The sequence below is a fragment of the Periplaneta americana genome, chromosome 9, assembly GCF_040183065.1.
Source record: "Periplaneta americana isolate PAMFEO1 chromosome 9, P.americana_PAMFEO1_priV1, whole genome shotgun sequence".
Taxonomy (NCBI): Eukaryota; Metazoa; Arthropoda; class Insecta; order Blattodea; family Blattidae; genus Periplaneta; species Periplaneta americana.
Window position 1 is genome coordinate 160,576,237 of NC_091125.1, and position 16,997 is coordinate 160,593,233.

Consider the following 16,997-nt stretch of genomic DNA (forward strand, 5'->3'; position numbering starts at 1 on the left):
TGTAAATATTTTAAAAATATCATTCACATTTTAAAACATTAAAATGAAGTCCAAAATAAAGTTAACTAAAAATGATGAAATTCTATTAAATACCTACCATTCAATATAGATCTAAACAAAGTTTCATTTATTCACAGCAAGACTTTTAAGCTTGATTTTTGTTCTTATTTTAAAATTAACAGTCCTTACGACAAGTAGAACAAGGGGGCAGCAAACAGAAAAGAGAGAAGCAAGGACAACAAAAGGACGGGAAGTTTTATATAAAATTCTTTTTGAATTTGGTATTCCCAAGAAACTAGTTCGAGTAATTAAAATGTGTCTCAGTGAAACATACAGCAGAGTCCGTATAGGCCAGTTTCTGTCTGATGCTATTCCAATTCACTGCGGGCTAAAGCAGGGAGATGCAATATCACCTTTACTTTTCAACTTTGCTCTAGAGTATGCCATTAGGAAAGTCCAGGGTAACAGAGAGGGTTTGGAATTGAACGGGTTACATCAGCTGTTTGTCTATGCGGATGACGTGAATATGTTAGGGAAAAATCCACAAACTATTAGGAAAAACATGAGAATTTTACTTGAAGCAAGTAAAGAGATATATTTGGAATTAAATCCCGAAAAGACAAAGTATATGATTATGTCTCGTGACCAGAACATAGTTCGAAATGGAAATATAAAAATTGGAAATTTATCCTTTGAAAAGGTGGAAAAGTTCAAATATCTTGGAGCAACAGTAACAAGGGAAATTAAAGACAGAAAAAAATATGAGGAATGCCTGTTATTATTCGGTTGAGAAGCTTTTGTCATCCAGCCAATTCTAAAAAAAATCTGAAAGTTAGAATTTATAAAACAGTTATATTACCGGTTGTTCTTTATGGTTGTGAAACTTGGACTCTCACTTTGAGAGAGCAACAGAGGCTAAGGGTGTTGGAGAATAAGGTGCTTAGGAAAATATTTGGGGCTAAGAGGGATGAAGTTGCAGGAGAATGGAGAAAGTTACACAACGCAGAGCTGCACGCATTGTATTCTTCACCTGACATAATTAGGAACATTAAATCCAGACGTCTGAGATGGGCAGAGCATGTAGCAGGTTTAGGGCGAATCCAGAATGCATATAGAGTGTTAGTTGGGAGGCCAGAGGGAAAAAAGACCTTTTGGGAGGCCGAGGTATAGGCTAGATGGGAGAATAATATTAAAATGTATTTGAGGGAAGTGGGATATGATGGTAGAGACTGGATTAATCTCGCACAGGATAGGGACCGATGGCGGGCTTATGTGAGGGCAGCAATGAACCTCCGGGTTCCTTAAAAGCCAGTAAGCGCATATTTATCAGTGTGTGTGTGTGTGTGTGTGTGTGTGTGCGTGCGTTTGTATGGAAACAAACAACAACACAAAACTCAATTTCAGAACACACACACTCTTTGACTCCATATTACACTACACAAACACACCCCCACAGGAACCAAACAAAAGACGCCAAGACTAGCAACAACCAGTTCTGATGATGGTCAATAGCAAGCCGAAACATGTTAACAAGGTAACATAAAATTTAACACGTGAAATACATATAATACGTTTTCCAAAGTGATATAGTGTTAAAAGTTGTATAATCAAGATGTAAAATGGTTCTGTCTAAGAAATAGCAAAGTTTCACAATAGAAAATTAGAGAAAAATGTTATACTCGTATATTGCAGTGCCAATTATGAATAATGTGTTAATTGTAAATTCATTGGTAAATTAATTAATTAAATTATAATATGAGCACTTATGTATTAGCAATCTTAGAGCAATGCGGCCGATGAATTCATTAAAAATTACGTATTGGTATTCATAATTTAAGGCTTAACGAACATAAAATTTCTAATCACAATATTTTTTTACTGTTTTTGTCACTGTATACCGTAATGCTTAATAATTAATAGCATTTTTATAGTTACTGTAGTTCCTGTGGGTAGAAATCACATTTTAGCTACATAAAATATTGCGCAAATCAAGCTTTCAGGTATAACTCCCTGTAAAGTTGATTTGACTAATTTCGAGGGAAAAATTGTTCTGGGGCTGGGCATCGAACCCGGGACCTTTGGTTAAACGTACCAACGCTCTCCCAACTGAGCTACCCGGGAACTCTACCAGACACCGATCCAATTTTTCCCTCTATATCCACAGACCTCAAAGTGCGCTGACAACCGTCAAGCAACCAACATTGAGTGCACACTAACTCTGTGTGACTTAAATTGTGATTTTCTGTTAACGAACAGTGACGTATATTATGCAAATCAAGCTTTCAGGTATAACTCCCTGTAAAGTTGATTTGACTAATTTCGAGGGAAAAATTGTTCCGGGACCTTTGGTTAAACGTTCATCAATTTAAGTCACACAGAGTTAGTGTGCACTCAGTGTTGGTTGCTTGACGGTTGTCAGCCCACTTTGAGGTCTGTGGATATAGAGGGAAAAATTGGATCGGTGTCTGGTAGAGTTCCCGGGTAGCTCAGTTGGGAGAGCGTTGGTACGTTTAACCAAAGGTCCCGGTTTCGATGCCCGACCCCGGAACAATTTTTCCCTCGAAATTATTTACATAAATGTTATTTTTATGTGCTTGTAATTGAATTGTTAGGTACCTAAATCTAAGATTTTAGTGCCTATTTTCATAAATTCAGGGCCTATTTTAGGTGCCTAAAAGTTAGTTTTTAAGGCCTATAAATCCTAGGTCTAATAATAACTGTTCGCTCCTCCGAATAATACATTCTCTAGTTACAGAAAAAGTATTTGATCGTAACGTATTGCTGTAATCTCCGGAGGGACAAATAATTTCAATTGTGAGTGGGAAATTCTCTCCACTGTCGAGCCATCCCTTGCATTAATAACTGCCGCCAGCAATCCTGCAGTAAACGCGTTCTGCGGATTTACAACGAGCGGCAGTGTTGTTCGAATTTGTAAGCGTATTGAATAGCTTTTGTTTCCATGTACTCTGTACATTTTAATTAAATTGAAACGACAAAAAATTGGCTTTAGGCTTCAAAAATGGAGTTAAAAAGTGACCCAAACGACATCAAAATTAAAAATAAATAGAGTTTCCGTACTTCTTTTTGTTAAAATATTGCACGTAACTAGTACGAAAGAGTCTTTCCCATATACTCGATTCAAAATTCCGGCCTCGCCGTAAAGCAGGGATGAGACGATATTAGCTCCCAATCACGGTAAAAGAGCTCGACCTTGATCACGAGTGCATAATTATATAGTTTTAATACGAGTATATAACTGAAAAAAATGAAAAAAAAAAAGCTCAAATTCTAAATTGACTTCATTCTTTTCTGAGTTTGGTATCATTTCCGATATTGAATTTAATTTTTTTTTTTTTTTTTTTAGTTTTTCAAAATTGAGGTACCGTTTCCGAAATTGAAATGCACTTTTCCGAAACTGAGATTCAAAAGTTACGGACTACGGAGGTAAGCAAGGGTGAATTTTATCTGTAAATTTTCAAGTTGCCCCCAATACCTGGTAAGATGAAAGATGTAGTTATGTCAAAAAAATTCTACTACCTTTCCAGTTCCCACAAATATGTAACTTATAAATGGTTTGTGAACATTTCGTCTAACGTTTTTCGTCCAATGGTACATTTCGTCCAGACGTACTTTGTCCATATTACTTTGTCCACACTATTTCGGTGAAGAATTTTTGTCCAATTGAACATTTCGTCCAGATCATTTCAGCCAATTTTCGTCGACACTTTATTATATTTTCCAATTTATTACGTAATATGCTTCCACCGTATATAGTCCATTTGATAAAATCTCCATAAGGTCAAAATGTCCATACGGTGAAAATGTCCATTTACTAAATGTCCATACGACAGAAAGCCCATATGATAAAACATTCGTAAGGTCAAAATGTCCATAGTGTCAAACGTCCATAATGTCCAAGTTCAAAGGAAAATTCTGCTTGAATAGAACACAATAAATTTTATTCCATAACTCGTACAAATACTGTCAGTGACACAGTTCATCTGCCCTGGAAGGAATGCGGGGTTGGGGTAGTAGTTTCGCACTAGTAGGGGATGGAGAGGAAGTTAGAAATACAATGTAGCATGCATTATAAAAACATTGCTTTACCAATTCCGCGCCACGTTACTATGGAGTACACTACACATGAAAGTTATATTGCTACGTCTTAACTTTGAATATATATTTACACCAGCAATTCTATTAAGCAGACGTTCACCTTCGTCTTCCAAGTACAAATGAAGATAGAGAAATGTTTTTTGGGAGAAAATAGAAAGGGGATTAAGCAGAGGGTATTCACACCAAAAGTACCGCTAGCCAGCCGCTTGCTCCAAAGTTAGCCTCACACCCCTCTAAACAACACCCCTAACTTTCCCAAGGTTCAGGGCAGATGAGCTGTGTCATCGACAGTAAGTTATTAATCATCGGGAACCGGAGCCCCACTTTTAAGATGGTAACCAATACTTTTAAGATAGCTATATGAGAATTTCTCCATTTTCTTTGTACCTGTTGTAGTTTCTCACAATCTGTAGAATTTTTCTTTGATTCGTCAAATACGTTTTATTCATCGGCTCTTTAATTTGTGTATGCCTCCCTCTTTCTTGTAATGTTTGTCTCCAAAATTAATTTCATTCTCTTCACGCTTTAGGCACTGTATAAATCGCCAAATGCGATGGATGTTGTACAGCCAACGCTCGTCCTCTTGCCTTAACACGGTTCAAGATGCACTTTACTTCTATACCTGCTTCATCGGCACTATGTACAGTAAATGCTTATCTGTGCCATCCCCGAGTGTTATCCAGGTTGCTGTTAGTTATCATTGCAGCATTACAAATTTTCGTTTCCCTCCATCGCCAATATATTTTTGTCCTCTCTCTATTGAAGTCATGATGTTAGTACAGGTACCCACGAAAAGAAAGAAGTGGCTTACCTTTCTGTGATGGCACTATGATTTCGTTTCATCTTCAAAAATTTCAGTTCTGGTTAGTTCTGTACTTGAAAATTTTTTTAGCCTACACAGATTACCTATAGTGTACATTACACAGCTATGGACATTATGACTGGACATTAGAGTGAAGTGGACGTTACAGAACTATGGACATTTTGACTCTGGACGATTTGGCATGGACATTTTCAACGTGGACATTATTCCATTGACATTTTGACGTATGGACATTATAATCCTGGACTTTATGTCTGGTAACCCGTAATATAATATAATATAATATAATATAATATAATATAATATAATATAATATAATATAATATAATATAATATAATATAATATAATATAATATAATATAATCCATGTATTGTGGGTCCCTATCACCACGCCATGGCGCGTCCTCAGGTTGCGGATAGAGGAGACGGCCTCCAGATATGGAGGGTAGCTGCGAATATATTGAATAAGCAGTCGTGGACAGCCGATAAGGGGTGGTCCTCCAGCTTGGGGGTTGGGCGAAGGGCTAACAACCCATCACCATAAAAAAAAACAGCTTGTTACGAATTGCTACAATAAGCCTCGGAATAGGACTGATTCTCTGGCACGACTACAGCAAAGGAATATAGAAACTGCATTAATCTTGCACAGGATAGGGACCGATGGCGGGCTTATGTGAGGGCGGCAATGAACCTTCGGATTCCTTAAAAAGCCATTTGTAAGTAAGTAAGTAAGTATAATATAATATAATATAATATTACTGATTCAGGGTCATGTTCAGTTGGATTAATAACTACTCGGTAACCAGTCCTCTCAGTTAGTCCTCCACACGATCGTGTTCTCTGCAATCCTGGAGGTTCGTTTGGGTTATCCTCAGCCCTTCTCTTCACTTGATTCACAATTTCCCTCGCCTCACTTTCAACGGAAGCAGAGTGTTGACGTTCTCTCGTTACACCTTTCATTACTGTTGTATGTTCCAAGTCAACCGTTGTAGTACAACGGGCATTACATAATACTCCTTGTTCGCATCTCCAGCAGCGTATAATGGCATTACGGTTCATCGAGTGGAAGTGATAACAAAATGAATGTAACAGAAGCATTGGCTTTCCTTTACTCGTGTAGATCATTTCTGCCATTTCCCAAAGTGTTAAAATGAACTGAAATAAAATTTAGAAAATAGTCTATATAATATGTAGCTCAGTCAGCAGACTCGCTGATCCGGAGCTGCGCTCGGGCTTGAGTTGGATCCCACATTTGGTCTCATTGGTTTCTTCCGAGGTCTTCCCCAGCCGTGGGACTGAACCCGGATGGTCTATGGCGAGTCCTCAACCTCACTTCATTTCACCTCCTTTGGTCTGATTACCTGGTTGGGTTTTTACCGAGGTTTTCCCCAACCATAAGGCAAATGCCGGGTAATCTTTTGGCGAATCCTCGGGCCTCACATCACCTCACTACATCTCGCCAAAATATTGTAAAAAATTATAGAAAATTGTAGAAAATTACAAAATTGTAAAACTGTAAAAATTGTAATTGTAATATTGTAACATTTTGACTTGTTCCACATCTTAAAGCTTCATTGCTCATGTAAGATCTATGGAATATAATAAATGAAAAAAAAAAATATGAAAGAGTAACGTTACTAGACACCACGCTGTCGGTGAATTTTTCCTGAAGAAGAGGAATTCCCTGGGTGTCTAGAGTCTGGAAATTTGTATGACTGTGAGTGTGCCGGTTAATATTAATTAACCAATCATCACAAATATAAAAATACATCAGGACTGTCGCTGGGCAGTAACCTGAACACACGTTTTATTTATTTATTTATTTGGTGGTGTCAATAAAGACACATGTCATACAAGTTCCAGGTCACATGGTCCCTTGCCTTAACAAGAATATTGCTTAGTACTGGGACATCATTTTATTTTTACTTCAATTTTTATTGTACCTGCGTTTCTAAATGTACTTGACTCCCACCCCTTTCACTAATGTCCTTGCTAACGTCAGTCACACAAACTCACGGCCGCTGTTGCTAGCAGTGAAATAAACAGTACAGAGTACAGTGTGTTTCAGAAATATGTTGCATTTTCTATAGAAGAAAAAGCTTATATTATTGAAGTTTATTTTCACACAGGTATGGTGTGTAGCATAACTGAATTTATCTGTGTGGACTGAGCACAAGTGAAGATTAGAGTTACCGAAAGTACAGTACCCTATAATATGGTACGGTACTTAACAGCATTATTTAAACAAGAGTTTTGTTTTACTGTTTGTAGGTATGAATAACGATGATAGAAACTGGAATTACAATATAACCGAATGTGAACAACAGTTTTTTTTTTTTCACAATTTCCTGATTATATCATTACGGAATATTTTCGAAGAAATGTCATTAATCTGGTAGATAAATTTAGAACAACAGAGTGTACAGAAAGGAAGAAAAGTGTAAGATGGCCAACAAAGGTGACGCTAGAGAAAGGATGCAGGGAGGTCCTAATAAGTCGGTCAAGAAGTTAGCTGTAGAAATTGGGGTTTCTTGCGGAAGTGCTCACAAAATTCTCAGGAATAAATTAGGTTAGTAATATGCTGAATAAAGTAGACATCACATAATGTATATAACCGCCTGAAGGGTTGAGTTTGTAAAAAAAAAATTGTTACTATTCTACTGTTTTTTGATAAAATGCTGTAATGACCAAACTGAAAATCGTAATACTATATTTCACTGTAACATAAATGGATACACTACTTTTCTCTCCTCCTATAGCCAGTAAAATGATTTGTTTACATATTGCACTAGCAACTCTAAACTCCTGTAATTGAAGGGGGTAACAGTGTTTCCAAGTATAGCCAGGTTAATGTTAAAAATGTTAGTAAAAATAAAGTGATGTCCCTGTATAACGTGAGTACGTAAATGAAGTGTGACCATCTTCTCCATCAGAAACGGAGACTGGTAAGCTGGATGTGTAGGTGAACTTTCAGAGTCAATGATTTCTGCAGAGAAGTTAACATTACTTGATTGTTCACTGAATGCTATGTGTAATTATGGTTTAATAAGTGGATTAGGATGTGTCTGTAGTTTCTGAAGACAATTTTTACGTAAGTGCTGCACGTAGTCACTGAATAAAATGATTTCCAGGTCACTGTACAGTTGTGCGGTAGTAATGTAAAAATCAGCACCTGTGATGGTTCTGCACACAGCTCTTTGGATGGCATAGAGTTTCTTGATGTGGCGGGGATGGGTTTGAGCCCAAATTTCTGACGCGTAGGACATGTATGATCGTTAAGTGATGTGTACAGCAATAGTTTGGTTTTGAGGGGAATGAAGCTTTTAAGCATTGGATATAATGCTAAGAATCTTTGCAAAACTCTGTCTCGTATTAACTGTATACATACTAGGTTCAAAAAGTTCCCGGAATTTGCTAGTATCATAGAAACAACGTACCTTAAACACTATTCTACAGCATTCCCTTCAAAATAGTTGCCTTCCGCAACAACACACTTTTGCCAACGCGTGTAGAGTTCCTGGAAGCCATTTTGTGAAACCCGTCTTAGTGCTCTCGTCGCGTTTGCGATAACCTCTTCAGCATTGAATCTCCGTCCTTTCAGATGACTTTTCAGACGGGGAAACAGAAAGTAATGAGGTGGTGAGTGATCAGGAGAGTATGGTGGGTGATCCAAAGCAGTTATGTTGTGCCTGGCAAGAAAATTCTTTACAATAATTGCGCGATGAGCAGGTGCATTGTCATGCATAAGGAACCAGTTGTTTTCTACCCACTTTTCTGGACGTTTCCTTCTCACTGCGTCCCGGAGGCGACGGAGGATTTCTACGTACAATTCTTTCGTTACAGTACGACCTTCTGGAATGAACTCATGGTGGATAAGACCCTGAGAGTCGAAGAAAACTTCCAACATAACTTTGCCCTTGGAAGTGTCCCTAGGAAATTGTTGCTTCCGAGGAGATGTTTTCGATTTCCACTCAGATGACTGTCGTTTAGGGACTGGGTCGTACAAGTAGCACCAAGTTTCATCACCAGCAATAATTTTGTTTAAGAAATCACCATCTTCATCAGCCATACTGATCATGTCCCTAGCAAGAGTCATTCTTGTTTCTTTCTTGCTTCTGCCGACAACATTTTCGGAACTAACTTCTGAGACACGTAATGCTTGTTGAGATGCTTATGAAGAACATTGTGTACACTTCCGACTGATATTCCGACCTCTGCTGCTATCTCTTTTATGGTTTTACGTCGGTCGTCCCTCACAACATTATGCACACGCTGAGCGATTGCTTCATTTGTTGCAGTTGTTGGTCGGCCGCTGCGTACGTCATCTTTGATGCTATCGCGGCCACCAGAAAAGCGTTTATGCCAGGCATACACTTGAGTTTTTTTCATTGCTGCTTCGCCATATGCTTCTTCCAACAATCTTAATGTCTCTGCAGGAGTTTTGTGTAACAAAACACAGAACTTGATTTTTGTACGTTGCTCTGTGGACATAATTACAAAATGCGACTAACAAACAAAACACTATGATAAACAATTGCCTAAAACTCAAAACCAACAATCGCCATTATCAACAAACTTTAAGGAAATGACATCATGAACGTTACCAACAAAACAAATGTATAATATCCCTTGTTATATATTAATATGAAAAATGGTATTAAAATTCCGGGAACTTTTTGAACCCAGTAGTATGTTGTCTGTATGTCAAAGGACTATCCAGTAGTAGACCAAGATATCTCACAGTTGTTTTGAAGGGAATGTGTTGATTCTGAACATAGAGCTGTTGTAATAATCGTGGAAAACTCCTTGTAAAAACTACTGCTGTACTTCTATCGCCGTTAATTTTCAGTCGCCATCTTGTAGACCATTGAGTGAGTAAGTCCAAGGCTTCTTGCATCTGTTGTAAAGCACATTTGCTGTCGTGATGTTTTGTACAAAGGACCGTATCATCCGCATATAAGGCGTGTCGGCAGTTGGTGTGCTTGGGAATGCCATGAACTTATGTGGCGTAGAGAATTGGACTGAGAACAGAGCCTTGAGCAACTCCTGCCTCAATTTGTCTTGAAGTGGAAAGGCAATTACCTTGTCGCACTCTGAATGACCTGTTTTTCAGGTAGTCTGCAATAAAATGTACGTATGAGTCAGGAACTGAAATTTTCTGTAGTTTGTAAAGAAGACCGTCATGCCACACTGTGTCGAATGCACACACACGTTTCAGCGTCACATTCTTGTCAAGTAACTCCATCTGTTAGCACAACCATAAAGAATCTAATAGATGCTATAGAGTTACCAACAACGAAAAAAAAAAATAGACACCACATTCAACACAGTAGAAATAAATGGAAAAATACCGTTACTAGGCAACTAGAAATGTGTCGTTGAATGATAAGTCTTACTAGATGATTTGCGCTATGGACGAAGCTTGTTGGACGAAAAGTCCTGTAAAGTCCTTTTTGTAATAATATCGGAGGCGAGGGGGTCCTTTCTAAGCCACACGCATTACGCTCCATCATGTTTACCGGTGATATTCTGCTGATTTGCGACTGATGGGTGACATCACAAACCTTTGCAAGTACAACGTGCTGATTGTTCGGGACCAACTAGCCACTATGCGCATATTCTTAACATAGCCTACATGGCTACCGTAGGACGGGAACTGTCTTCCGGGCGACGGGTCGAGCATCAACCGATAAAACAGCGGAAGCAGAAATGGATTATGAAACAGTGGCGGCTGATTGACTGAGGCAAGTGAGGCCGGGCCTCAGTCACTTGGCTTAACTGAAATCAAATTTTGTTTTTATGTAATGTATTAGTTATTTGAATGAAGCATATATCCCTGTAGAAGCATTTGAAAACTTTGTGATGTAGATAGACCTGTTTTGCGGTAAAATTTGTTCCTGAAGCCAGGATCGCTCGTGCCGGGTCTGGCTTGTGATGTATATAGACCTGTTTTGCAGTGAAATTTGTTCACGAGGCCAGGATCGTTCGTGCCGGGTCTGGCTTGTGATGTATATAGACCTGTTTTGCAGTGAAATTTGTTCACGAGGCCAGGATCGTTCGTGCCGGGTCTGGCTTGTGATGTATATAGACCTGTTTTGCAGTGAAATTTGTTCACGAGGCCAGGATCGTTCGTGCCGGGTCTGGCTTGTGATGTATATAGACCTGTTTTGCAGTGAAATTTGTTCACGAGGCCAGGATCGTTCGTGCCGGGTCTGGCTTGTGATGTATATAGACCTGTTTTGCAGTGAAATTTGTTCACGAGGCCAGGATCGTTCGTGCCGGGTCTGGCTTGTGTTGTATATAGATCTGTTTTGCAGTGAAATTTGTTCCTGAGGCCAGGATCGTTCGTGCCGGGTCTGGCTTGTGATGTATATAGACCTGTTTTGCAGTTACATTTGTTCACGAGGCCAAGATCGCTCGTGCCGGGTCTGGCTTGTGATGTATATAGACCTGTTTTGCAGTGAAATTTGTTCATGAGGCCAGGATCGCTCGTGCCGGGTCTGCTTCTGGATTTTCGTTTGTCTTCGCGGGCTTTAGACGTTGCGCTTTAAACGTTGTAACTGAGGCACAATTCGGCTGGCCTGGTCAGGTTTCACTCCTCCCAACCATGGGCCGGCCTCAAGGGTAGAGTGGGGTGGGAATAGGGTGACTTGTCTTCCTAAATAGGCCATAAATAACAAACATTCCAGCTCTTTGGCAGGCAGAGACCCACACTATTCTCTCCCCTTATGTCTTATTTTATGACGTAAGCGAGGGTGTTGTACTATTATACTTCGTAATACAGTAGTGAATCTGGGTCAATGTTGTTATGTATTTCGGGAAAATATAAAGAGAAAGAAATGCGAGAAATAATGCTGGTGTAGTTAATTCAGTGTTAGAGTGTCCTTTTTCGAGAAGAAATAATATTGAAAGAAAGGAAGTTTTAAATAAAGAGAGAGCCGACCGAGATACCTACGACATCGCTGACAATTTTTCTGACACATAATCTTAAAACGAGAGTTTCTATTGCATCCTGATATGGGCAACATAAATGGTTAAGTGGTAATGTGGTGCAAAATAAACTTCTTATTGGCCTTGTTTGTTGCTGTCAAAGGAAAAAAATAAAAAGGAAAGAAAGAAAGCGAAATTTTAACACATAATATGGGTTGCTTCATCACACTGAAACCATCACTGAAACAGCTTATTTGGTGAGTGAAATTATTATTTTTCATTAATAGTAATAATAATAATACAGTAATAATTATATTAATAATATAACAACAATAATAATTAATAACATAAATAAACATTTTCTATCGGAGGCACTTAAACTAGTTGCATCTGGCCTCACCGAGGATTTGGATCACCGGCCCCTACTGTTATGAAACCTACCTTACTGTATATTATGTTGAAATTGTTATCTTTCTGCTTGTATACAAGATTGATGTCGCTAGAATACAGTATGTTGCCACTCACTCGTCTAAGCTCATCAAATGAAATGCTCAATATTAGCCTAGAGTTCCTCTAATGTGTGCGGATTCGTGCAAAACACTTTGCTTTTCTAACTACACCATCAATAAATAAATTAAGAAATGGAGAGAGAAAGAAAGAAAGCACCGAAAAAAAATAAAAAACAGAGAAAGAAGAGGAAAACGAAAAGAGAAAAGAAGTAGAGCAATCAAGAAATAGACAGAAAAGGAGAGAGCAGAAAAGAAAAGAAGAAATAGGGGAATTAAGAAAGGAAGGAAAAATTAAAAGAAAACAGAAAAGGATAGACCAGTCAAAAAATCTAGGAAGAAAGAAAAGGAAAAAGAAAGAAACATAAAAATCAAGAAATGGAGCAAGGAAGAAGAAATGACAAACAAAAGAAGAAATACAGAAATCAAGAGATATAACATAAAGAAAACATACTTGAAAAAGAAATCAGGTAAAAGAAAAATGAAATGAAGAAATGTAGAAAGAAACACCAGAAAGAAAAGAACAGAGAGGTGGAGAAATGAAGAAAGAAACTCCAGAAAGGAAGGAATATAGAAATTAAAAATGAAAAACTAGAAAAAAAAAGAATACAGAAATGAAGAAATGGAGAAAGAAACACCAGAAAGAAAATAGAAATGAAGAAAGAAACACTACAAAGAAAAGAATATAGAAATGAAGAAATGGAGAAAGAAACACCAAAAAGAAAAGACTGTAGAAATGAAGAAATGGAGAAAGAAACACCAAAAAGAAAAGAATGTAGAAATGGAGAAAGACCAGAAAGAAAAGAATGTAGAAATGAAGAAATGGAGAAAGGAACTCCAGAAAGGAAGGAATAGAAATTGAAAAAGAAGCACTAGAAAGAAAAGAATAGATAACTGAAGAAATGGAGAAAGAAACGCCAGGAAAAAAGAATAGAGAAATGAAGAAATGGAGAAACACCGGAAAAAAAAATATATATATAAAACGAAGAAAGAAAAAAGGAACTCTAGAAAGCAAAGAATATAGAACTGAAGAAATGGAGGAAGAAACATCAGAAAAAAAGAATAGAGAAATGAAGAAATGGAATACGAAACACTAGAAGAAAAAAGAATATAGAAATGGAAAAAGGAGAAAGAAACACCAGAAAAATAACAATACAGAAATGAAGAAAGAAACACTAGAAAAAAAGGATATAGAAATGGAAAAAGAAAAATGAAGAAAGAAAAGAAGAAATAGTGACATAGAGAAATGGAGAAATAAATCAAGGCAGTAGAGTAGGGAAGAACTCGGTTTTATTTGCCAGGACGTATATGCTATATATTTTAATGATTCTGAAAGATAGAACTTCTGAATAAGAGTTCTTGAAAATTAACCATAAACGATATTATCATTGGTAACGTGATAACTGGATTTTGACTAGAGACTGGCATACGTACCCGTCGAGTTTGCCGCCGGACCGGTTGCACACGTGCACGAGCGTCATGACGGTGAAGATGAAGGCGAAGTTGACGGCGCAGGTGACGGCGATGATGAGCAGCACCTGGTTGGTGTTGTAGCAGGCGTCGTGGGCGCCCAGACGCCTGGAGCGGGGCTCCAGCTTCCGCCGGTGCTTGCCGTGGTGTCGCACCGGGTGTTCCGCCGGGTCGTCCCCGTCCCCGTCGTGCCGGATCGCCTTCAGGCTTCTCTTTGCCCGGTTCAGGCCGGAGCCGCTGCTAACAGACAGCAGACACACTCTCCTTCACTTCCTGTGGAGTTACAATGTGACAAGTTTCATATTAAAGTAAAATGCCAGTTTAACGAAATCCCAGGGACCTCTGAAATCACTTCTCTTCATCATAGTAAAATTTCGTTATATCGAAATAAATTATTTTGTGCGAGATCGTGCGTATTTGCTTGTTTTCCGCACAGAACCAATACGCGGTAAGTGTGAAATATCACATTCAGTATTCCCAATGTAACACACACAACAATTTCCCTCTGCTTACCGCTTAAGAGCAACATTCATTTTACTGCTTTAGGCTTTTAACATATTATTTTTAGAGACGTTTAACATAGTAATAATTATAAATTGGAAACTTACCACTGCAATTTCGCCTAAATTGCAATGTTAATTATTATTTTTAAATATTTGCAAAAATTAAGTAAAGTCTACTACTCCACGAAACTTATTGCATTCCTGATACGAGTAACATTAAGGAAGCCGTGAAAAAATCAACAAGATTCCAGATGCCGATGTTATTACCTGCAGTATGTTACATAAATAATATTGTTAAAATATTAAAATGAAAAATAAATCATTACATAACCTTACCGTTCGTTTTAAGTTCGCATTTATAGACTGGGGGGGGGGGGGAGGCAGACGTACATCACGGCCTGCTGGAGTATAGTAAACACAGAAAACATTTTATAGCAACAATGTTGAAGAAAGATATTTTGGTTTTCCGAAGTTGCCGTCATTAAACAGAAACCAACATGGAGATTTAATTGCAACTAATTAGAAATTCGTCTTTCAGGTATGTAATAAACGATCTTCGCACAAAATAATGTACGATACACGAGCGGTATGTTTGTTTTCATGTTCTCGGAAATTAAAAAAGCTCAACTACGTTTCGCTTTTTCAATCTTTTCCTCGACCATGAAAACGTCAACATACTGTACCGCTCTTGTAACGTATATTACTATTTTTTTATTTAAAAAGCGCTCTTGTCAATTTACCTTTACTTATGCTGTAAATTCCACATTTTTAATACAGGTCTGGAAAATATACCCACTTAAATTAACTAAAAACTGAATTTACATATCGAGGGTATCATGCCAGAAGGGCGCATCAACAAAACTGCAACTTTACAAAGAGAGATTATGTTTTATTTAACGACGCTCGCAACTGTAGAGGTTATATCAGCATTGCCGGTGTGCCGGAATTTTGTCCCGCAGGAGTTCTTTTACATGCCAGTAAATCTACTGACATGAGCCTGTCGCATTTAAGCACACTTAAATGTCATCGACTTGGGAGGGAACGAACCCGCAACCTAGGTCACAGAAGGCCAGCGCTATACCGACTGCACCATCCAGGGCGACTGCAACCTTACATTAGGGTCATTTAAATATACAGGGCGTGTAAAAAAAAGAATACCGCAAACTTACACGGTTGAAATGACATGATAATAGAAGCAAAAAAGTCTCTGTAAACATGGGTCCGCAAGAGAAAATTACGAGTTTGTGGTTACAAGTCACCACTGGCGTCATTGTTTGTAACATCGTTTGGTTTACTCCTTGCGTACTAGAAGCGGTCCTACGCTCTTTGTTTACAAAACTGAACAGAGAAGGCATAATATGTCATCGTTGATAGTGATAGGGACGTTAAGCCTGCCGGTCCCCTTGGTGCTATTCTCCCTTCTTCACCTCCATCGTCATCCCCACCCGTTCCCTACACTACATTTACACGAACACCCTGTATATGTACCCTTCAGAACAACGTGAGCACATGAAGGACTCCTTAATACGTAAATGCAGAATAGGAACCTATATTTTCAAACAAAGGTTATTCTGATACTGACAAAAAAAAATAGTGTCAAATGAAATAAATTTAGATCTGCAGATAAAACTCCAATTTGTGTACCTAATGCCTACCCACTTTAGTTGCGTGATTCGGGTTCACATATTACGGACAGATGGCAGGACTGTGGCCCATTTTCAAGTTGAACACCACTTCGGCGGGCCACGTTATGCATGATACGTAACCTGAAAAATTATGCCTTGTACTAGGATGAGTATATGTGTAATTAGTAGACTTCGTTGAATTGCCACACGCAGCATGCAATCAGGTTGCCGATGTACGGTAGTATAGAAGAGGTGAGCGACCGCCCGGTCTCGTAGTATAAGCAGTTCATGTTAAGAGATGTGACCGGTCCAAATAAATAGAGCAGCTACAGATAATGTATACCTACGTAAGCACTTGTTTTTGCATTACTGTGGTTGGAATAGTCAAAGCTTAACATTTGTTCAGTGTAGACAAGAATTCAATCAAACATACTACAATGAGAGTGTTGCTGTTCCAAACAATTGCCCCTGGAATACCCTTACCCCCGCAGCCAGTACAACTCTCAGAAGTCCTTAAAGTATCACAAACCGTTATCCAAAATAACAATTCACTAATTTCAGAAAAAGTGAAATGTAAGTTGAGAAACATTATTGCTGAAAATTCTGCCTATTCACAACTTCGTATTATAAATGATGTACCATCAGGTCACGACAAGATGTCTGAGGTTGGTGTACTAAAAAGCAGTGAATTTCCGTTCTTCAAATATGTACCTATTAAATCGTGTGATGTTGAACGTACATTTTCCCAATATAAAAACTGTTTGAGTGACCACCGGAGGAGGTTCACTTTGCAATCGCTCAAAATGTACGTAACTCTTCACTGCAATGCATATATTAAAGGATGATGTGAGTATCTCACATTAAATTTTAAGAGTTAATATATCTCACTACAAAATAATTGTATATTTACATGTTTAGACATTTCCTACTTCAATGATCATTCATTATATTTCTTGACTGGAGGATACAGGTTTTATTGTAACCGCAGTATACTGCTCAGTGTTTACATCAGAGGCATACTCCA

The 16,997-nt window shown here is 38.2% G+C and overlaps 1 protein-coding gene across 2 annotated transcripts in view; it reads right to left on the bottom strand.

Moving 5' to 3' along the window:
- Positions 1 to 16,997, bottom strand: part of LOC138706670 (uncharacterized) — a 507,718-nt gene that overhangs the window by 9,009 nt on the left and 481,712 nt on the right. The window contains exon 4 of one of the 2 annotated variants that reach the window (XM_069836229.1): positions 13,810 to 14,082. In XM_069836229.1, the coding sequence (XP_069692330.1) occupies positions 13,810 to 14,082 (273 nt within the window). Of the gene's footprint in view, positions 1 to 13,809; positions 14,086 to 16,997 lie in introns of both variants that reach the window. The other variant, XM_069836228.1, reaches the window with a different exon arrangement.